The 23,350-nt window shown below is 37.3% G+C and overlaps 1 protein-coding gene across 3 annotated transcripts in view; it reads left to right on the top strand.

The window, feature by feature from the left end:
- The first annotated feature begins 12,676 nt into the window (after nucleotides 1–12,676).
- The window catches only part of KCNT2 (potassium sodium-activated channel subfamily T member 2), a 360,211-nt gene continuing 349,537 nt past the window's right edge, over nucleotides 12,677–23,350 (top strand). For all 3 annotated transcript variants that reach the window (XM_024738205.1, XM_024738206.1, XM_024738207.1), the window contains exon 1: nucleotides 12,677–12,771. In XM_024738205.1, coding sequence (XP_024593973.1) covers nucleotides 12,677–12,771 — 95 coding nt within the window. The remainder of the gene's footprint in view (nucleotides 12,772–23,350) is intronic.

Below are 23,350 nucleotides of genomic sequence, written 5' to 3' on the forward strand. Positions count from 1 at the left end.
CCTACGTTTATTTTTTTTTACCTATGAGTATGTCATCCACACTTATTTCTTACTAACTTTTACTAAGTTTGAATGGGGCACATATATCTCGTTGAAGTATCTGCTGAAATATATTAAAGCTGAGAGGTGTAAACTAAAGCAGTGGAAGCTTAGGACACATCTTCATCACCTCTGTTTTGTCGTCTCCTTCGTAAATGTTTCCACTCATTATTACCTTTCCCATGTCTGGTAAGCAGAAAATCTTGAGTTTTCACAGTAAAGCCCTATGTTTCAGGTGTCTATGATATATCTCACCATTATTAATTTATTTTCATTGACTTTGATTAGCTGTCACCACAATGACTGTGGTGTATGCTCTGTCTTCTTGTCTGCTTCCTGAAAAGATGAAGTATGTATGAATCTTATTTAGCCTTCCCTCACTTCTCAGGCTTGCTTTAGACACCTGTACTCTGCTCACACCTCCATTCCAGGTATCTTTGATCCTTTTAGAGCTGTTCTCCCTACTTTGAAGGACCTCTGAATTATTCAAAGTGTCTCTAGGAGTTTGCATTTGTTCTTGTCACCTTTTGCCATTTTGGTCCCAGTAATATTTTTAATTTCTTTTCGGAGGTTGTGATTTGGACTGTGACTATCTCCTGTTCCCGTGGAAGATACAGCAGCCCCTATTTTTTACATTTGTTTGTTCTTTCAGTTGGCATTACAGTATAAAACAGATAAAATTACAGAAGGGAACAATGTTTAATTCTCTGAAATTGCGTAAAACTTCGGTCAGTAAAAATATTTTCTAATTTGCTCATCTTTTAAAGTCTGTTATTATCATGCAATTTTACATTTTTCTGTAGGATGAGGTGGTCTGCTGCTTTGTGGTGGTTATTTGAATACTGCAGAATGTAAAATTTGGGACTCACATATGGAATGCTGGTCCATGCCAATGATGTGAAAATTAGCATCCAAACAGCAGTGAAATTTGCTGAGAAAGAAAATGTAAAGTTGTTGTACTACTTAGTTTTATTAGGAAATGATTCTGGTATGGGACCAAAAAAGGACTGGTAATTATTCATAGCACTATTGAGGAGATTGTCATATGTGACATAAGTTTATTTATTGGTTAGGACTTTTTTTTCAGGTGCAAATGATAGAAATTCAAACCATCTTAAGGAAAAAGGGAGAGCTTATTGATTCCTATGACTGAGTATTCTAAGAATGATGCTTACTTTAGTCATGGCCAGCCCCAGAAGCTTAAAAAATATCTTGTTTTGCTGCAAAAGTCCGGTCAGTTCCAAGTTATTTACAAGAAGGACACACATAACTTCTTAGAAACCCCAGCAGAAAGAGAATTGCTCACTTGCAATATCCATACATGAAAGATACCCCTTTCCCATTGTCCATGCTCTTTGACCCAACTTGGATCATGCAGCTATGTAAGAATGTGTGTTGAATTCCACTGTGATCAAATGAGAAGAGTAGAACTTTTATGTACAAAAACAGGATGTTGGTAGAGCAAAACTTAAGTCCAATATAATTAGCTGGGCTGTACTCTTTCAATATCCTGATTGCAATATAATCTTGGGAAAGGATTTGCATTTCTACTTTAAGTATGTGCAGAGTCCCTGAAGCCTCTTCTGTTTTGTTTTGCAGAGGACTGGAGGAAAGAACAAACCATAAGACTAGGCTATTTCAGTGATCTTTATTCTTTAGCTGCAGATTGGAAAACCAAACACCAGGATATTTACTCTGGCAGTTTCAAGTTTTGCTTGGAATCCTAGGTTTCAAGATGTTCTCTTGTTTCTGTTGGAAGTGAATGAACTAGTCCTCTGAATTTCTTCAAGCATCTTGAAATCATAGGAAGGAATATAGAAGGCAGGACAATTAAATGCAGAGGAACTAAGTCTTCTGTGGTACCATTAGGTCACCACATCAAGCTTTGGCTAAAGATGTTCTACTTCTCGATTTTTCCATATATGAGATAATACACTTCTTTAATGTTTTATGGCACAGTAGATCAGGTATTCTGTCACTAATAATCAAGAACATCCTAAGTGATACTCCAGCTTATTTTGGCCCTTAGCCTTGACTAAGTGTCAAAATCTCCTTTCATGAGAATTAATAATCTGCTAATCTGGATATGTCATATTCACCTTAATGTTCTCTGATGTCCCTCTTCCTATAACAACTCCTCTTGCTCTATCTAACTAGACCCAGTACCTAGAATATTTCCTCTGTATTGAGCATCCTCATTTGACTTTTGACTTGATCTACTGACTTGGATCTTCTTTAGAATCCAATTCAGCTTTTGCAGAATCTCTAACATGGTCTCTTTATTACTACTAAGTTACAATTTTGGCAACTTTATTTTCTTTCCTCTTTGATTCATTCCTACTCACTAGCTCTCACATGACTCTAGCATAAAAGACCTAGCTCCTAGTTTGCTCTTTCTAACAACTGAATTTCACCTAGGAATTTGGAATCGGTCTTTCATCTGTGATCAGGGAGCTGAGGCTTAGCAAAGCAAAAAAGCATTGAAAGAAAATGAGAAGGTGGGACATTTCAAAACAAAGCTATTTGATTTATTATTTTTATAGTTTTCGTCCTATCTGAACCATGTTCTAGTATAATTAAACTGGATAAATTGTTTTGGAAAGACTGTCTGAGTAAAACAGGTAAGTCACGGAGAAATCATGATCTTAGAGAATTTGGTAGTTAACTTCTAGGAAAATTATCTACTAATGTTTCAAGAAATTAGTTGAAAACTCACTTTGGCTGTCAGGTCATTAACATATAATAGCATTCAGGTTTTCTGTACTACCTTGTGCAACGTGGTGATTTTCTCAGGGCTTAAATCCAAGTGAGTGTATAGGCTTACAGGCAAAACAAAAAGACATAGAAGTGCAAAGGACAAATTAAAGTTGTTTCTTTTTTTTTTTTTTTAATTTATTTTTTTTGCGGTACGCGGGCCTCTCACTGTTGTGGCCTCTCCCATTGCGGAGCAACAGGCTCCGGATGCGCAGGCTCAGCGGCCGTGGCTCACGGGCCCAGACGCTCCGCGGCATGTGGGATCTTCCCGGACCGGGGCACGAACCCGTGTCCCCTTCATCGGCAGGCTGACTCTCAACCACTGCGCCACCAGGGAAGCCCTAAAGTTGTTTCTTATTCATGTTTCCTAAATCTGGGTGAATGCCTTGTTAAACAGGTTCATTGTAATATTCTCAAATACATATTGCATTTCTTCACACTAATCAGTATTTCAATATATTTTGTATTGATATTTGAGTAGGAGGTGGTCACCTTTCCTCCTAATTATTGATTTGGCTGTGACATCTCCAGATTGCTTTTTGCCATATCCTTATTTTCTGCAACTGTAAAGTTTGCGTGAAGCCAGTGTAAAAACTGCATTTCTCATGGAGCTCTGTAGCACATGTACAGCTTATTGCATCTGAACTCAATATGGTGTGTATTTTTTTCTGCTTTGCATGTGAAAATAATTCAAGATGCTTGTTTTAATTTTAAAAGCCTCCATGATCTGGCTTCTAACTAGAGAATATTTAAGGTACTTTCTGATTATCCATATTTATTAGTTCCATGGGAGTTCAGAAGAATCACTGAGCAGCCGGATATTTTCTTCTTTTTAATTTTAGTATATTTTTACATTGCTTCAATTGCTCTGAGGGTACATAGCTTAGCTCTTAAAAGGTAATCAAAGCTGTTCAACCAGTTGTGTGAAATTGGAAACGCGTAATTAAATTCATTAGTTGCTAAACAGCAAAGACGAGTTTATGTTAAGGAAAAGACTCCTAAGAACGTGGATGCCTACATTTTGAAAAACACTTGTAATAAGAATTGCATAGTATGTGGTGAACACCCTTCTAAAATATTTAGATGTGTTAATGTACTTGATCCTCAAAAAATAAGTGCTCTAATTATTCCATTTCATAGATGGGGAAACTGAAGCACAGTGGTTAAGTTGCCTAAGGTCAAGCAACGGATAAATGCCAGTGTCAGGGTGTAAATCCAAGCAGTCCAGACTCAGAACATGTATACATGATCACCAAAGAATATTGCTTTTCAGGTAGTTGGGTGGATGGGCTGGTGGGCAATGGGACCAGGTACGTGGGGAGGCCAAGTGAAAGGGTAGATTTTATGCCAAACTATGCCCACTTCTGGAATTCAGAGCCTAAATGATGGAACTGCAGGAAAGGATTTACTAAGATTTTATTTGTGTGTGTGTGTGTGTGTAAAAGATAGGACACAACTTTTGTACCCCTCGGGTTGGAGTGACCTAGGAGTAAAAAAGGTAGCATTTACATTGAAAATGAGATACATACTGACTCACTACTTTCAAATAATAGATTTTCAGATACCTACCAAGTGTGAAATCACTAATAATATATCACCTTTTAAACTGCAACCTCTTCAAAGATATATCTAATTTTCTATAATTTTGTTCTTTTCCTGAAGACTGAATATAGAAGGCTCAACTGAGGCTGAGAAGTTGCTGCTAATGGCCATGCCTAATGATTCCCTCTCTTTTCTCAATCCCTAGAACGAGTATTCAACATCTTGTCATTAGTATCAGTATTTGTAGTTTTGTTTCATTCTTATTTTTATATGACAATAGAAAAATGTACAGTAAATACACATTTTATAATTTGTATACTCAAATGGTACAAATCAAGATGGCAATGGACGCAGAGCTACCGTTTAATACCTTAAAGTGTAGAGCTATCTGAAAATAAGATCAAAATTTGGTATATGAAAGCAATATAATTAATATTTGCAACATAACTTTATAGCTAAAGAAAATACATGAGGGTCCACAGTCTTATGTATTCATAAACACCAGTAACCTCAATGTATCTAACACTATTATTTGTGAAAAAAAAGTGTGAGATTTTTCTAATTTCTTTGATTTCTTTATTATGTGCTGTGTTTACACCATCATGTTATTTGCAATGAAAATTACTACTATGAGCTCATAGCCTAGGGACACTGCATAATAATCAGGAAAATTGGACTTCCATATCATTTATAGTGAAATAGGTACTGAGTGATTTATTTTAGCTTTCCATTTCCTCTATCTAATCATCTTCAGAATGAGAAGAATATCTATTCTCTTAATATAAAATATTGTCAAATTATTGTAAATTTTAAACAAATGAGTCTGGGGTCATTTTTAACACTGGAATGGACATGCAGTAACCGTGTAAGTTGTTAATATATTCTAGAAATAACACAGAAATCACCAAAAGTTTTCCTCCTTGTAAATTAAATTTCTAATAGGAGGAATCAATAAAAAAATTAATGACAATGTTTCAATATAAGTAAAACCATTTTAATTGCAAAAATCATACCCCATATACTTTCTCTTTCTTGCAAGCAAGCATTACTCTATTTCTCAAATCACACCCTCATGAGAGAGGACCTATTACACCTAATAAAAGGCTGTGATAAAACACTTTTTAAATTGGCATGCCTTACTTAGTTAAGCATGGCACATGCACGTGCATGTGTACACACACACAGAAAAATAATATCTATATGGGCAATGCCATTTTCCCATATTGGAACTGAAAAATCTAGGCAATTATTCAACAAGATTATTGAATCATTTTCTCTTCCTCTACTCCGCCTTACTTTCCTTTCTATCATTGAGCAAACTCTGTTCTGGGGTCCATACTATATACCAGGCACTGTTCTGCATGCTGACAAGATCAACAAGGCCCCTGCCCTCATAGAGCTTATATTGATCACAGTGGGAGTGAAGGACTAGGTAAACACAAACACAAAGAGCATCTCCGTGTTGGATGATTAGAAGAGTCTGCTCTGATGACGTGACAAGGAAGTTATGAGGCAGCCGTGGCAAGAAGGGGGAATACAGTTCAGGGAAAACAAACAAGTGATGGGAAGTCCCTCAGGGGGAAAAGGAAGTAAATGATGGTGGATCAGTAGGACTTTGACTGGGCAATCATAATTTTAATTTAGATGACCAATCAGGAAACACAGATATCTACTAGTTATTGACCATAAACCTTCTTTCTCAGCTCTATTGGGAAGAACATGCACTTTGGAGTCAGAAAATCAAGGTTCTGAATCTTGGCCTAGCACCTTCTATCTGGGTAACATTATCTGAGCCTAAGTTTTCCTTCCTTTCAAAACTGGACAAAATTATTTGGTTTTCATAATTGTTGTGAATCTCCTACATAATATCTGGCACATAACAGTTACACTGCAGCTATTAATTTTTTAGCATTTGTGCGTTTTTATGCTTGAAGAATGACAAGGATACGACCTAATCCATTCACGTATGTAGCTTCTCACCCACTCACTAGACGGTTGTTGATCACCCACTAATTGACAACCCTTGTGAAAAAGGCCAAGTCGTAGCTGCCATTACTTGTTTTAGAAGGTTTGGAGATGAGAAGGGTGAAGGTGGAGGAACGAACATGAACAGGGTGCTTCTTCTGATCTACCCGTGAGCTGGATTTGGGACCCTAGCAACGTAAGGATGGGTAGATCGAAGATGAGAACTGGAGTTTTCCAAACATGCTGGAGATTTTTTTCCCTGCAGAAAATATATTTGTTTTGTAGGTAGAAGACTCATGTGGGTGTGATTCCTGGATTACTGTTGGATAAAATGCTTCGAAGGTATTGAATCACATTTGATACTAAATAATTCCCCCTTTGGCTCTGTGTTTTTCCTCCAAAAATTCAGGCAAAGGAAGAGAGTTTAGAAGCAGGTAAAGGGAGATGATGTGTGTTATCATTAAGAGTGATGCTGAATAAGATGTGTGTTTAGGGAGAGCTTTGAGAAAAGGGAAGGAAGCAAGGAGGAAGCTCACAGAGGACATTGCTCTTAATATATTCATAATAAAAGATTATATTAATATATTATTAAATTAATATAACTCCTGACAAGCTTCCACCGTAAAGCACACACACAGATTTGCCTCTCGGGCAAGTTTTAATTTTAGAATGACAAAAACCACTAGAAGTGTTGGTTAATTACCACAATATTTTCATAAATCTCCAGATGGCCTTCCTCTAAACTACTTACCTGTGCTTTTCAGGTGGAATTGGTGAATCAGTTGTGATAGTCTGCCTTTTCCTTTTCTCTCTACTGCTTCCTCTTTTCAGTGTTGCTGAAATAAAAATTATTCTGCTCATGTGGCTGGACATGCTTAGAATATAGGGCAGGGTTTGTTACATTTTTCTTCCTGCAGATAGAATCTATTTTAGCTTGAATCAAGGGTCACAGAATAAAACTAATTAAGAAAATAGAGAAATGCCCGTCTCTACGCTGGGGGTAGAAGCTGAATTCCCTTCTGTCATCCCTCCCACCTCTCCAGCCCACCCCCTTTCCCAGGAACCTTTACAGGCTCAGTGTCTGCCCCACTGTGCTCTCCCAGTGCCTCGAGTCAGGTGCATTTACCCCTCTATATGATGCTTCCTGATTTTTTGTCTGGATAAGAATTTGCTTCTTATATTCAGACCCACAGATTCAAACCTTCTTGACTTCTCCTTTTTGCAGGTGGCTCACAGTGAACTCATTTTCTCACTCAAACCTATTTCTATATTCCTGTCTCACCCAACAGTAAACTCTTCACGTGCTTACTCATCCCAGAAGCCTAGAAAGTATCATCGATTCTTCACTCCCCATTAAATTTCATAGTCTCTCTCTCACTTATCCAGTCCTGCCAGTACCATCTTCCTAATTTCCTACAAATCTGACCTCTCCTTTACATCTGCATTGTAACCACTGCCTCATTTCAGACAACTGGCATATCTCTCCTGACATACTGTATGGCTCATAAATGGTCTCCTTTCTTCCCTTCCTGTCCTCCCCACCAATCAATCATCTGCACTGCTAACCGTGGCGGTCTTTCCAAACATAAACTGGGCTTTGTCACTTACTTACTTAAAAATCCTCAAGAGATTCATCACTGTCTACAAGTTGAAACCCAAACTTGTTGGCATGACCTGCCTGGCCTCTCCAGATGATAAATGAAGGCAGCTCCTGGCTACTAATCTTCCTGCCAATTTTCCTCCCTCCTCTCTGCCCCCTCCCCATCTAAATACAGACCCTGAGCTCAAATTGCCATTGCTTTCTTATATCCATTATCTGTACCTGTATACTTGCTGATTCTTCTCTTACTCACTCACTTTTTTCATCCCTCAGTATAGATGTGAGCTCCTCCACAAAGCCTTCCCTGATTTCCCAAAACCAGAATATGTCTCTCTGAGCTCCTCAGCAACACGGCTGCCAGTGCTAATGAGTGTGACCTGCCACATTCTAGTGTAACTATTGTATGGCCTTCCTCTCCCCCATTAAGACTATGAGAGGTTCAATTCATAGTAACTACTCCATGAATCTTTGTTTAAAAAAATTAATTGAACACATCTCTCTCCATTACACTGAGATGTTGCTATGTAGCTTAATGATGCTGAATAGATGTGGATTATCCTGTCTTTTTCTGCCTACACAGATGAAGCATCTATGAAGTAGGTAGTCTAACACATAGAAAGTTACCTTTTTCTATTTAAAATTTATTTTCAAATAGCTTTTACAGGTCTAGGTAGACATAATCATTGACAGTTTTGAAAATGTTGTCATAAAAATAACATGTAATATGCACATATTTTTTGGGTAAAAAACCCCATCATATTCTATACTCACAACTATGTTCATTATTCACAAGATAATTATCAAGAAACTGTTTTTTTGTAAGTAAAATCATTCTTCAATCATGGGAATGACTCATTTCTTTTTATATTTAAATATTAATATAATCAGTGTACTGGAAATCAAAAATTTAAAAAAACAATTCTTTTTCTTTTAAAGAAAAGGAAGAAATTAGAAGATATTCTCAAATGTGTTTTCTTGAAAGAAAAATTCTTAAACTAGGGAATGAATCTTCTCCCTAATTCTCATTCTTAACATGCTCTACTCCATCACCCATTGTAATTCAGAAGATTTTTGGTGAGTACTCTCTTAGTAGTATGGGACCAAATTAGTCTATTGCTCTAATCTACACTAGATGTTGAGTAGGGTGCTTAAGAACACCAGCGAGTAAGGTGCAAAATTGTAATGTACAGAACCAAGTTTAAAAGTGTTTCTAAAAATCGAATTTCATGTTATAGTAGGATGAAAGCTGTCACACACACACAGAGAGAAAGAGAGTCTATGAAATAGGACATTAAAAGAGCACAATGAAAAAAAGAAACCAAGATAAAAAGAGTGAAAGAGGAAAATATATTTTAACAGCAGGAACTGACATGACAAAAAAGAGAAAAAAGTATAGAAAGACAGGTGGGAGAGCTAACAGTCAAAATTAATGACAAAAAATGAAAAGTCTGCCTTCAGAAAACTGGCAAAAAAATAGAATGGAGAGCAAAGGATCTTCCAATTCTAAATTTAAGTTTCAATGTCCAAATATTGCTATATTTTAAGAATGTCAGGATAGTATATGTTAGATTGCATTATTCTTTTTATTTTCTTAAACTTAGAAAGATAAGATTCTTCACTGTGACAATTTTAAAGCACATAGTGGTCTCCACCTGCTTTGACACAGTACGGTCCTTTGTACCCTTTGTATCCTTAACAGCTGGGCTATGACACTACTAGCTGAGCAAGTTTTTACTTATTCTATTTTTTTTTTTTCTTTCTTTCTGAGGTACTTGCTCCCTCTTAAAATGTTTTCTGGGCACTTGGAAGCCAAATAATTAAGACTGCCATAAAAGTCACACCAAAATAAGGTGCAGAGCTTTCTTTTCTTTTTTAAATATATATTTATTGGAGTATAACTGCTTCACAATACTGCACTAGCGGCATATAGCCTGAGAAAACCCTAGTTCAAAAAGAGTCATGTACCCCAGTGTTCATTGCAGCACTATTTACAATAGCCAGGACATGGAAGCAACCTAAGTGTCCATTGACAGATGAATGGACAAAGATGTGGCACAGATATACAATGGAATATTACTCAGCCATAAAAAGAAATGAAATTGAGTTATTTGTAGTGAGGTGGATGGACCTAGAGTCTGTCATACAGAGTGAAGTAAGTCAGAAAGAGAAAAACAAATATCGTATGCTAACACATATATATAGAATCTAAAAAAAGAAAAGAAGGTACTGATGAACTTAGGGGCAGGACAGGAATAATGAGGTAGACATAGAAAATGGACTTGAGGACGTGGGGGGAGGGGGAAGCTGGGGCAAAGTGTGAGTAGCATCGACATATATACACTACCGAATGTAAAATAGCTAGTGGGAAGCTGCTGCATAGCACAACTTTCTTTTAAGTCAAACGCTATTGCTTTACTCTCTAATCTCTAGCATTGCAGGAGTCTAACACTCAACAGCTATTTTTTTCCTGTTTTTAGTGCCTTACTTCTGAGTCTGTTACTGATACATAAATATTTCAGATTTCTGCCAAATATATAAAGGCAGACTATAATAATATAAATAAAAATATAAATATTAGCCTGGAACATTAAAAAAATGTAAACTTCACAGAGCTATCTTTATAGCAGATGATAAGGTCCAAAATATAAAACAGATATTCTCTCTCTCTCTTCTGGCCCCATCTCTCCCCAACTAACAATGTAGTGATATAACTTTCTCATTTGGCAAAGGGATGACAAAAGTTTATGCAAAAAAACATAGATACATAACTTTGGAGCTAAAGCAAATGTGAAAAAAGATTAATTTACTATCTTTAAAAGCTTTTAATGCATCTCAACATTGTTAAGATTTTACTCATTTTGAATGCACTGTCCTAGAGAGATAAGCCACAGGAAGGGGGATAAGATGTAGAAAAATGCACAAAAGGCCATAATATAATAAGCCCTACAAGCAAAATACTCACAGAGGGTATGAAGGGTTCAAAGGAAGAAGGCATTTTAACCAGCTGGACGCATCAGGAAATCTAATAGAGGAGATGTCACTTGAGATGGGTCTGGAAGAATGGGTTGGATCTGGATGACAGAGACATCTATTTCCACTGACTCTTCAGATTTAGGTAGGTACTCATTCTATTTTATCTGCTATTACCTTTTTGCTGATTTCTTCTTGAATTTCTAACGTTCTGTATTAAGCCCTCCACTACATGACCTCACTGAGAATTTAATCATACCAGATTAATCACTGTCTCCCAAATAAACCAAACATTTAAAAATATCCCTTTGCCTCTACTCATAGGCTTCTCTTTCCTCACTCCATTGCTTTCTTCCCATCCCTCGAGTAAGTTGCAAACTAGCATAGAAGACTTAGTTCACTTTCTATGTCTTGACCCTTCCCTGCATGAAAAAGTGTGTTATCTCACAGGTATTTCCAAAACTCTTTATATGTTGCTTGATTACTGTGTCTCATATTGTATCACTTCATTTATAAGCTTGTTCCTGCAAGAAAACGATGAGATCCTGAGGGCACGGGCCGTGATACAGTCTTGTATCCTCAGGCCCGAGTCTCTCAGAGGGGGAAATATTTGGTGTCTGTACGTACCCTGACGGAATCGGGAGTCGGTTCTTGGTGGAACAACACTATAGGCAAATAGGACTAGGGCTTGTATACACAGCAGGTTCCCATAAGCTGCGGTCCATACTCAAAAACAGGCTGTGTGTTTCATCCTTCCTCTGACCGCGTGGGCCACTAACAAGAGCACACCTGGCAAGGTGAAGGCCACTTGGAAGCCCACAGCACCACGAGTAGCAGCAGCGCTCATTTCCTAGTATGTCATCCTCCTTGCATTAATCGTTTCTCTGCAGCGGCCTAAAGTGGCCCTTCATTCTCTTCCAGGAACAGGGAAACACCTCCCTTGCTTTCAGCCAGTGAGAAAAAAGACTAAGACTTTCCTGGGGCTGGGAGCGGGGATTCCCTCTCCCGGAACGTGCCATTTCTACCCCGCCTACCTGGCTGGAGACGGCCAAGGAGAAGGAGCTGGGGGACCTGGGGACACTCCACGCGCGCGTGTCCCCCTCCTCCAGAGAGGGGGCTGGAGCCCTGGAACCCGCTAATTAGGCTCGCCCCCATTGGTCTTCCCCAGGCACCGCCGTCACCGTCATGCTAATGAGGGGCGTCTCATTGGCGGGGCCTCCGCGGCGGCCCCGCCCACGGGGAGAGCCCGTCCGCCGCGCGGGGACTCCAACCCCGGGACCCCCGGCGCCTGCGCGGCCGTGCGGGGCGTCCGCCTGAGGGGACCTGCTACCCGGAGCTGTCCTCTGAGGAGGCTCTCGCCGCCCGCCGTGAGGGAAAGTGCTTCACCCTAACGCTGAGCGCACGCCCACCCCTCTCCCCTCTTTCTAGGCACCGCGCGTTTTTTCTCTTTTTTCTTTCGGGCGAAGTAACTTTTGCATTCCCGCCTCCCCCGAGTCCTGGGGACCAGAGGCGGCGCCGATCCTGGGGGCGGTTCCTTGGCAGCGCTGGTTCTTGTCAGAGCCAGACTTTTGCTCTTGGGCTGGGTTTGCATCATCCCCATCACACCCTCCGGAGAGAGGAGCCGGCCCCTTTCAGCCTCAGCTTCCGGCTGGGAGCAGACCCCCCTCCCCCATCCCAGGCCCCTTCCCCTGCTCCAGCCCATCTCCCGCATTTCGTTAGTCCTCGCCCTCTACTTCGCAATATTTTCTTTCTCTTGTCCTCCTCGCCTCCATTCGTTGTTTTACGTTTCCCACTCTTTGAGGAAGGATGGTTGATTTGGAGAGCGAAGTGCCCCCTCTGCCTCCCAGGTACAGGTTTCGGGATTTGCTGCTAGGGGACCAAGGATGGCAGAACGACGACAGGTGAGTGGTGTGCTGCAGTGTGGTTCCGTAGATGCAGCTGGAAAAGGGAGGGATGGGAAGGCTGGAAGGGGAAAAGGAGGGAGAGGAGGGAAAGGAGCCAGAGGCTGGGGGAGGGAGGAAAAGGGACTCTTTGACGTGTCTCTCCATTTTGACTCTCTAGAGCAATTGCTGTAGGCAAGGAACTCTTTGCCTTTTCACTTTATGATCCCTGCAATGTATTTGTTGCATTTATTTGTGCTTATTCTTTTGTCTATCTGTGCTTTCTTAGGGTGTGTATGAGGCTGGCGTGAGAGGTACAATTACATCCAAATGGCACGCAATATCAGTGCCAGTCAATTTTCATTTTTTTTTCTTAGGTGTTGTTAACCAAATTCGAAAATGCATCCAAGTTGATTGAAAAAGCACGTTAGAAACTTAAAATCACCTGCACCCACCTGTTTACTTACTCCGTGTCAGTCTTGTCTTGATTAGGTGTAAGGGCACCTGCCACTGGGAATTTTATGCTTTTTAAACATTTGAAGACGCAGGTAGACAATTGGTTTAAATATGTAACAGGTAGTTAGTGAAAATGACAGCGTTGGCAGTGGAAAATACTCACTTTGAACGGGTAACTGTGACTATTACTAATAATGGTGTTCGTATAGTATGATCCAACCTTTTCATAAATAATGTACTTAACCTAAATAGTGTATATGTCACAAAATTAAAACTAAGTCTCAAAGCTAAAATATTATTATTAGCAAAATATTGCTTATGTGTTTTATCTATAGCATCACTGTTTTGCCTAGTTAAACTTCTGGAATTCCTCTTGCTATGTCTTATTATTATTTAAAAAGCACAGTTTATGTTTCATTGAATTTAGTATTTTCCAGAATAGTCATTTAGGTATCACATGCCACATTTCCTTGTTTAAAAATAATATGTGTATACTAAGTAGTCTTTCAACTCAATTGAAATGTTTCCTTAAAGTTCAGTTTGGTATTGATGTTCTATTTTAATTGCATAAAATATCCATTATTGGTCCCATTCAGAATCTTCTTGTTCAACCACTGGGAAATACCTTCCTTCTTTTCCTTCCCATCTCAGCTCTCAAGACCAACCCCTACCCTACACACAGGGGATTTTATCTTGAGCATCAACTGTGGACTACTTCTTTGGTCTCATGTTAGTAATTTAAAGGGGTATGGATGTTTTGTAGAGGATAATATTTCAGTTCAATCTCTTCTTTTTAGGCAAAAACATATATATTGGTAAAAAAATTAAAGAACAAATACCAGTTTACGAGGATGCTTGGAATGTAAGGTGCTCTGGTTGACTGAAGATGAAGAAAAGAATATTTAAACATTTCAATGCTAATTGACATTTAGATAAACTATATTAACTTAGCTCAATGGCTCATCAAGTACAGTGAGGTGTTCATAGTAATTGGATCTGTATTTGTTACTTCAGGAGGTCAGGATCATCGTGTAGAATAGAAATCCTCATTGGAAAAGTGTGAGTTGGGCTGAGCACATGAAGTACATATTTTGGACTTGGTGGTGGTAGCACTGTTTGTTTTTTTTTTTAGCATCGTATCCAAGATGCTAATTGTTCATGTGGTTGCCTTCACTTTTCTAGGGGTGCTGCAGTTATATTTCAGGAATTAAGAATTTTGGTTAGTTGACTGCTTCCTAAATGAGTCGTTGCTGTGTTAAAAAAAGTTTTGCACGTTTATTTAAAATACGTATTATAATGAAAGTTTATGCTAGACCAACTTTAGCTTTAAAATTAGGCCATACGTACTGTTAGGATGAGGTATTGTTACTGAACCAAACGTGGGTCCACTTTAAAGGTAATTTTGTGGCTCCGTGAAAACTTAGTTTTGGTTCTATTAGTTGTCCATCTTCGAAGACAAGAGCCTTTGATTAATAGGGACCCAGGTTTCAATCCTATGCTTATTTCTTCACTACCTGAGTGAAGAAATGACTTGGGCAAGTCATTCAGCCATTATGAAATTCAGTAATCTTATTTCTGTAAGATATTTCTGAAAAACTAACACTTAGTTGGTACTAAGTACTTGGTGAGTGCTATATGTTAACTATGCTATATGTTATATGCTTATATGTATGTGTGTGTGTAACATATTTATATATATATATATATATATATATATATAAAAACACATGTATATGTTAACTTATGATATGTGTTATCTCAGTCGATCCTCACATAGTCCCTGAATTGTAGGTAATTATTTTAAGGACTAGGAAACTCAGTTTCTGGGAAATTAAATACTTGTGTTGGTGATATATCTTACAAGTGTAAAGATGACTTTGTGACTGAAATTACTTAAGAAGCTCCGAAGTTCCCTCCACTTAATTAAATTTGAATTTATAAGAGTAATTTTATAGCATCTAGCATAGGTGAGGTGCTCTTAATGTTAGTTCCCTTCTTCACCTACGACTCGAAGTTTGCAACTTTTAAAATTTTCTTCAGAATCTTAAATTAATATGAAATAAGTAAAGTCATCTCTTTTGTCTTTAGTATTGTCACAAATTCCTCTTTGCAATTAAGGCTGAATAGCAATTTTATTCTGCTCAGTTATCTTGTGGACTCAATTCCTGCAGAGTCGAGGAGGAAGCAGTCTTTCATACAGGAATAAGTAGACAGTTTCTAACAACAGATGCATCCAGTGCTCTGCCCATGTTCTCTGAATATTTTCTATGAACACCCTCTGCCTGTCTGAGGTTTTTTGTTTGTTTTCTCCTGGCCTCAGGTGCACACCAGGGTCTCTTGGAGAGCAAGGCCACTGAGTAAATACGGATTTGTTAGACAAATACCTTAGCCTCCTAGTTCCTTGGTTGGGACCATTCTGGAGCATGTTCTCTACACTGTGTCCAATGGGACTCAGCTCTAGTTGGCTCACGGTGATAACTGGCTCGGTATTGCGAGTTTATTGGCTTCCTTCCCCCTCTCCCTAACTGGTATTTTCTGTATCATTTCTCAAATACGCTATTTAGGCTTTGATCCTTAACTCAAGGTCTTCTTCTGGGGGAATCTGGATCAGGCTGGGTACCTTCCCCATCTAGAGTCACATCCTAGAAATGATGGGGGAATTAGATGATAGGAAAGTAGACACTTTCTACCCTGCCCTTCATTTTAAGAATCTTAAATTCAATCTTAATAGGATATGTTGGACTGGCATGTGAAAATGAGTGAGGCATATCACTGATGTGTGAAGGGGTATTGTTACAGAGGGAATATTGGTGGGTCTATCAGGATACAGGAAGTGTGTACTCCACACCGTAGATTGTCTGTGAACTAGCCTTGGATAATTCACTTGCGTTTATGTTGTACCACCTTTTGGTAGGGAAACAGACACACACTTAAAATACATGCAATATGTATGTATATGTATAATGTATATGTGATAGATCTGTATTCTATGTGAAATATATGGAATGACTATGTAACATATAGGTCAGTGCGTCCTTACATAATTACCTCTCCCTTATTTGCATTCTGGTATCCTGTTCTAAGTAGCACGGAAGGGAAAAGAGTTAGAGCAGTGAAGATAATTTAGCACAGGAATAACATTAGTTCTGGGAGGCCATGACTAAGTTTGAGAGTTGCTAAATGACAACACTGCTTATGCCTTAGGGATGTCTGTTGTATATATAATGCGTGTTTACTTTTTTGGCCTCCTGAATAGAACACAAAAATCTAATTTAAATGGTTTGTATAATATTTCTTTAATGGTCATTTATCCAATCAGCTAATGTTTGAATACATGCTACATCTGAGGGACTCACTAAGTTAGGCTTTGGGAAAAATGTAAGAAAGAATATGAAACAGGGCTTGATCAGGAGGTGTTCACAGATATAATTAGAGGTGAATTTTCCCCCAGAATGTTGAAAGTATTGCTTATGTTATGATGATATCCTTGCAGAATTTCTGTTTTAAGACTGTCAAGAAGAGCATCCAGCATTTGTAGGTAGGATAGTCAGTGTTGGCTTGAAAATACAGTAGCTAAAATCACTATATTAGAGATGGCTCAAAATCTTAATATACTTTGAATTTAATATTTAGAATACTTAATATCATCAAAGTTACTCTATGATTGAAACCAATATGAGTAGAGACAGAATTTAACTGATCTTATATGGGAGCCATTCTGTAATATGTAAAATTGTTGTAGTGTTAAAATACTTTTTTTTTCTATTTTAATGTTTCTAAGATTCATAAAGCAATAAAAATTTAGAATATTCTCTTACAGTTAAAGATTGGTAAATTTCAGGTTTTAAATGCCTTTAGGCAGTTAGGACAAGCCCTTCTCATCCTTCATCATGACTCAGTAATTTTAAAGTTTGGAACACAATGTACTTGATGTGGATAAATTATCACAGCTGTGGATAAATTACTGTTAATGGACAATTTTCATTTGCAGTCATATCGGAGTAGGCCATTTATTTAATTAACATTATTCTAGTTTTCAGCTATTTGGTCAGGTGTTGCAACTCCAGTAATTTTAAGTATATCTTTCATATTTTGTAGGTGGAATTTAAAAGTAGTGCAAGCAAGTCACCTAATGCATTGTAGTAATTGAAAACATAAAAGAAATTGAACAAAGGGTACAGTTCAATCGATTAATAGTTTAAGAAGTATTTATAAAATGGGGAGAATGTTGGATAGCTTTTGGAGTATGTGTAAGTTTAGATATCATACAATGAAAATATGCGATATCACTTTATATAATCAAATTGAATTGGGAAAATGGATTTTGGATTGGCATCTGGCACATTTATGTGTTACCAATTTTATCTTTCTTACTAAATTATATATTATTTTGAAAAGTAGCCATTTAATATAAAGTTCTTATTCTAAGTTTTTATGTTCAGGTCAGTAAATATTCTTTTAAAATATTTTAAGTGTTATTAAAAAGAATGAAATGTTATTTTTACTGTTTAATTATATAGTGGAACCAACTATGCATATACAATATCTATAAAAATGATTTAAGCATTTATTATCAGAAAACCCAGACTATTCGGTGTCTTTTAGCACTATTATATTAAGAGAAATCACCTTGAATAAGGCAATAAAAAATTACCTACTGCTGAAGTAGGTAATGGTGCAAAAATTGACTTTACATATATATATATATATATATATAAAATATATAAAATGCAGAGAAAAAGATAGTGTAATAATTATTATTTTTCAATAGTTACCAATAATTCAGACATTCATATTTTATATAAAAACATATGATTTTTTCTTTTTACCTACTCTTATTAATAAAATTGAAATATGGCTTTTCAAATTTATTGGAATTTAAAGTTTGATTCCATTTAACCACTCTTATATATCCACTTTTTGTATATGGTTACTTATTTGTAATACCTCTTCTGTGGGTATTACACTTTTCTCAAGATACCTCTATGTATAATAAATCTTGGGTGAAGGAAGTTGGAATGTAGCAATTTCATTTTCCACATAAAGTATGTGACATTTTAAGGAGATTAAACTTTCTACTAAACAGCTTCTCCACTGCAGCTTCAAGTTAGTCTAGAGGATGGGTAGAAAGACATAAATCCAGATGGATGACCAAGAAAATGATTTCAGCTAACTTATTGTTTTATCAGAATTAACATACTTTTTTCCTTCTCTGTTAGTAATGTAATTCAACTTCTGCAAAAATAGATTTGAAAGGTAGTAAGAGAAGTAATACAAATGAAAGTTTATTTTGGTCTTCATTATTGGTACAAAATAAAAATTAACAATATCTTTAGTCATCACGTGTACCTGTAGCTAGGTTAATAGTGAATGCGATACTTTTATTGGCTTTTTCAAATCATGCTCTTGTAGAGATGTGGGTGGACCTAGAGACTGTCATACAAAGTGAAGTAAGTCAAAAAGAGAAAAACAAATATCGTATATTAACCCATATATGTGGAATCTAGAAAAATGGTACAGATGAACCGGTTTGCAAGGCAGAAATAGAGACACAGATGTAGAGACCAAACGTATGGACACCAAGGGGGGAAAGTGGTGGGGGGATGAATTGGGAGATTATACATATATGCACTAATATGTATAAAATAGGTAAGTAATGAGAACCTGCTGTATAACACAGGGTACTCTACTTCACTTTGCTGGACAGTAGAAACTAACACAACATTGTAAAACAACTATACCCCCCCCCAAAAAAAAAGCAAAAAAAATCATGCTCTTGTTTATCGTTTATATATCATTTTGTCATTGATGGTTCATCTGTTTTTATTAGTGTATTTATGTATTGCCAACGTTGTCTTACTTATGTGCCATGCTTGTCTAAGTTGCCTTTAGAAAATGAAACAAGAAGAAATAATTTTTACAGTGAAATTTAACCAGTAGCTTTGTATATTTATAGTTTGAAATGTAATAAGGGTGGCTTTTTCTGAGCTGTATTTAATACCTTCAATCAAGATGTCTTTAAACTAATGCTTTTCCTGAGTCTTAAGTTGCTAATTTAAAATTTCTCTGTAAAAGTAATCAAAACAATAGGTAATAATCCAGAAGGACAATTACTTTTACTCTTTGACAATTTTTGACTGGATATGGGATATTTTTTAATAGGTCATGATTTTTTTTTTTTTCACAAGTATCTTAATCATTAGACAGCAATCAAGTTGCAATTTAAGAGAAAACTACTTGGAGAACAGAGTAAAAAGAAAAAGGTGCATCTGTAGCACTGAGAAAATCTCAACCTCAGTACAGATTCAAACTGGCTGTGTGGAGTTGTAAAAACTAGGATGTGAGTGAAGCGGATGGTGGGCGAGAGTCCCCTTTCATACTGAGTGTACCGCCCAAGTAGAGTGGATAAAGTTAAGCTGAGCCAGAAACTTCTTTCTGGTAGTCATGGTGGTGGTACGTAAGGTTTTTAAAGTTGTAAGCAAATGACCAAACTTTATGAACAAATTATAAAGACTGAGCATAGATATTTTACCCTTGCAATTCAATAAAATATAGAACATTGTTAATCTGTCAGACATTTAATATAATCCATATTAAATATTTATACCTAATACACATTTATAATGATTATTGTACTTTGATTCTAATTAACGTAGAAATGAAGAAATTTGCCACATTTTAGTATATGTGTTGCCGAAGAGAGCACTAAATTTGCCACATTTTGCAATCATGAGCTTTACTTTGCCAGCCAAATCACATTATTTAGTTTTATTTCGCCTAAAACAATCATTAATATTGATAACTTTTCTAATATTCTGTATTATGTCACTGTTGTTTTGTTATACACTCACGTATTACAGAGCATAGGCTATGGTTCCTTAGGTTCCTCCATCGCTCCAACCCAAATCTTTGTTCGTGTATGTTTGGCCTCATAATTTGTTACAGTGTCTGGGTATTGCATGACCCTGAGCCACTGTGATATTTGATTGCATATCTCTCATGTGCAAGAGTGACCATATATGTGGTTGCAGAAGATAAATAAAAACCCAGGTGTTGTGAAGGCAAGAAAGCGCTGTAAGAATGGCATTGGGTCCTTCATATCTGATCATCTGGAAGCAGAAGAGTGAATTCAAAATATCTGACCTTGATTCCTCAATAATCAGAACTAGATTCTCTTGAGGAGAATCTGAGATGTAGTATAATTTCAAGGGAAGGAAGAACCACTGCACATACTCAGAAAAGTAAATCATTTGTGTAAGCTGAGTGCTCCAGTGGTATTAGATTTACCTGTCCTCTTTGGCTGGGAAGTGGGGATGGGTTTGGAGTTGGGAAAGGGATTCGGTAGAGGCTGGAAAGTCCTAGTCACCTGAATGGAGTAGGGGGGAAATACTCCTGCGGAAACTGAGAAGAGGATCCGCGGAAAAGGGAGACCGGGGACAGTGAGATTTCTCTCCCTGATTTTGTCTTGGGTTGATCACATTTTTTTGACAAATAGAAGCAGTGAAGGGAAGTAGAAACAGAAACCCAGGCTGCCAAGCTTGGCTGGTCTGTAGGGCACTGTTGCCTGACAGCAAGTCTCAACTCTTGGACCCCTTTCCTGTTCAGACTCGTAACCGGGCCTCTCTTTGGACTGTGCTTTAGTCTTCTCAGCACTACTGCAGTTATGCCATGGCTTTAAAGAGTGAGAATCATTTCCCTCCGTGTGCGCCTTTCTTAAACTCAGAGTTGTATTATTTCTACTTTTCACACTATATGTATGTGCAAGAAATGGACTTTGCACACAAAGCCAAAAACCAGTGAATCTAAGGACTAAAGGACACCTTGTTCTTGGCTGTCTTGTAGTGAACCTTGCACAGAAACAGAATGATGAATTATTACAGGGGCACACTTAGCCCATCTTGTAAGTCACTGTGTGAATAGGGATAAAAGTGGATTAACACATGTCAACCTCATTTAACTCCCTGTGGGAAGACTTGCAGATTGTCCACATTTTGCAAACAACCAGTTATTAACAAGAGGGACCAGATGTGTGGTTTAATAATGGACAGCCTGCTGTGTCAGGTCTGTCAAAAATTGAAATACCGCTCCATCCCCTAGGAATCGGATCTGGTGATTAGTAAGCTGGACAAGTTCCAGTCAGGAGTGATGGCAATGACTTTAGTCACGACCACACCATGGGATGATGACACTGGCAAATTGTAGATGGAAGCTTTTGTATGATGTTTCTATTTCTTGCCTATCTCTCCACAAGAGTTCCTGTGCTATTCCACCTCTTTACTGAAAATACAGAAGATGAAGTGAAAATAGGTGATGATATTGAAGAAGGTATAGAACGCCACACATTGTTCTAAGCATGTCCCATGTATTATTTCATTGAATCTTCCCACCAGCTCTGAGGAATCTGGTATCCTTTCCTTCTTACAGGATGAATGTCCTGAGGTACAGAAATTCATGACTTGTTCCAAATTACATAATCCTAAGAGCTAGAACCAGAATCTAATTATTATGCCTACCCCTATGTTTACAACTAAACAGATGTGATTTAATGCTATGAAATAACAGAAGGAACAAAACACAAAGAACTGTGAATGCTTTGGAAGGTAAAAGAATCACATAGCATCTGCATCCCTTTAAGTTAGCATCACAATGAGTAACTCGAGGAAAGTGATGGAATTTTTGAAGTTGGTAATATTTTCTGGGAGAAAATAATTTTTCCTCTCTCCATATAGAGCATTGTTCTTTTGACAGTCTAAAGAGAGTGGATTGAAATAGGAAATTAGTGAAACAAACAAAGCAGAGATTTTGTTTATTTAAATATTTATTTATTTGTAGTAGAAATAGGCTAAAGGTAATTGATATCCCAGGAGTCACAACAATTCACAACAATTACCTTTCTTTTGCTATGGCTAGGTTTTTTTTTTTATGTTTCTCAGTAGAACTTTGGGGTTTTCTACTTATACTTCTACTCCCTAAGGTATTTGTACCCACCTGAAATTCATTTTTCTCAATAATTGTGCTGGTGATCATGAAAATCCTCTTGCAGAGATGTTATGACATCTAAATGTGGTAATGTCAAATTACTTGATGGAGGCCTTAATGTATAGGTGTACCTATTAGTATGTTTCACCTGTTCCAAAAAAGACTTGCAGTGGTTCACATAACTATGTGCAATAACGTAAATAGAAAAAAAAACAGCTGAAGAAAAATATAATAAGGGGGCAAAAATGAATCAGGTGTAGAGTTGGTACATGATACGAATTCCATGAGTTCCTATGTAGTTACCAGAGATGGACCACAGAGTTAGAGCAATGACATGATTGGTCACATAAGATGAGAAATAAACCAGCAGTTCAGGAGAAATACAGCTTTTCTTGGTGTTCAAATTGAAAGGACATTGGTACCGTGGGTCTTGGTTAGTGTACAGTATCCTCACCCACTTTCCTGTCATAAAAGAAGAGCAAATTTCATAAGACTTTTGTGACATCTCACTGTCAGGTGCTGATATAACTAGAAAGAATTATTCACTTAAAGTAGATCTACAGGACACACATACATGTATTTCAGATACATAGTTTAGGACAAAAAAAAAAAAAAAAGAGAAACTCCTGAGGTTACTGAGTCTGTCATGTAATCTTCCTTAAAAACTTTTTATATAGATGGCTTTGATTAATAATTAAGAATGCAAAGAGTTTAGGGTTATATTCTTCGTTGTGAACCGGAAGTATAAATGTACTCGACAGTAGGTAGGATGACTCACTTCATGGAGAATCTACGAAGATTCTAACCAAAACACAAGACTGAATTGTAGTTGTTCTCACCTCCTCACAAAGGTTAGATTAATTCATTTATTTTCCCACAAATACCTAAAGTAAATATCATACAATTTAACATTATATAAAGACTTTGTAAATATCCTGAATTTAGTTATTTATATAGCCCTATATATCTTCATATACATAGAGATATATATTCAGCACATAGTTTTTATAGCAGACTTCTGGTTGCTAATTAATTGATACAAATAACCTCAAACTAGAATATTTTTTCAGTTTATCCACCACCACCAATATCATTATAATCCTCCAGAATTCTGCATTTCAAAACTCACCATAGTTTTGTATTATTTTTCAGCTTGCTTTTTTAG

The sequence above is a fragment of the Neophocaena asiaeorientalis genome, unplaced genomic scaffold, assembly GCF_003031525.2.
Source record: "Neophocaena asiaeorientalis asiaeorientalis breed wild unplaced genomic scaffold, Neophocaena_asiaeorientalis_V1.1 scaffold25, whole genome shotgun sequence".
In the NCBI taxonomy this organism is placed as follows: Eukaryota; Metazoa; Chordata; class Mammalia; order Artiodactyla; family Phocoenidae; genus Neophocaena; species Neophocaena asiaeorientalis.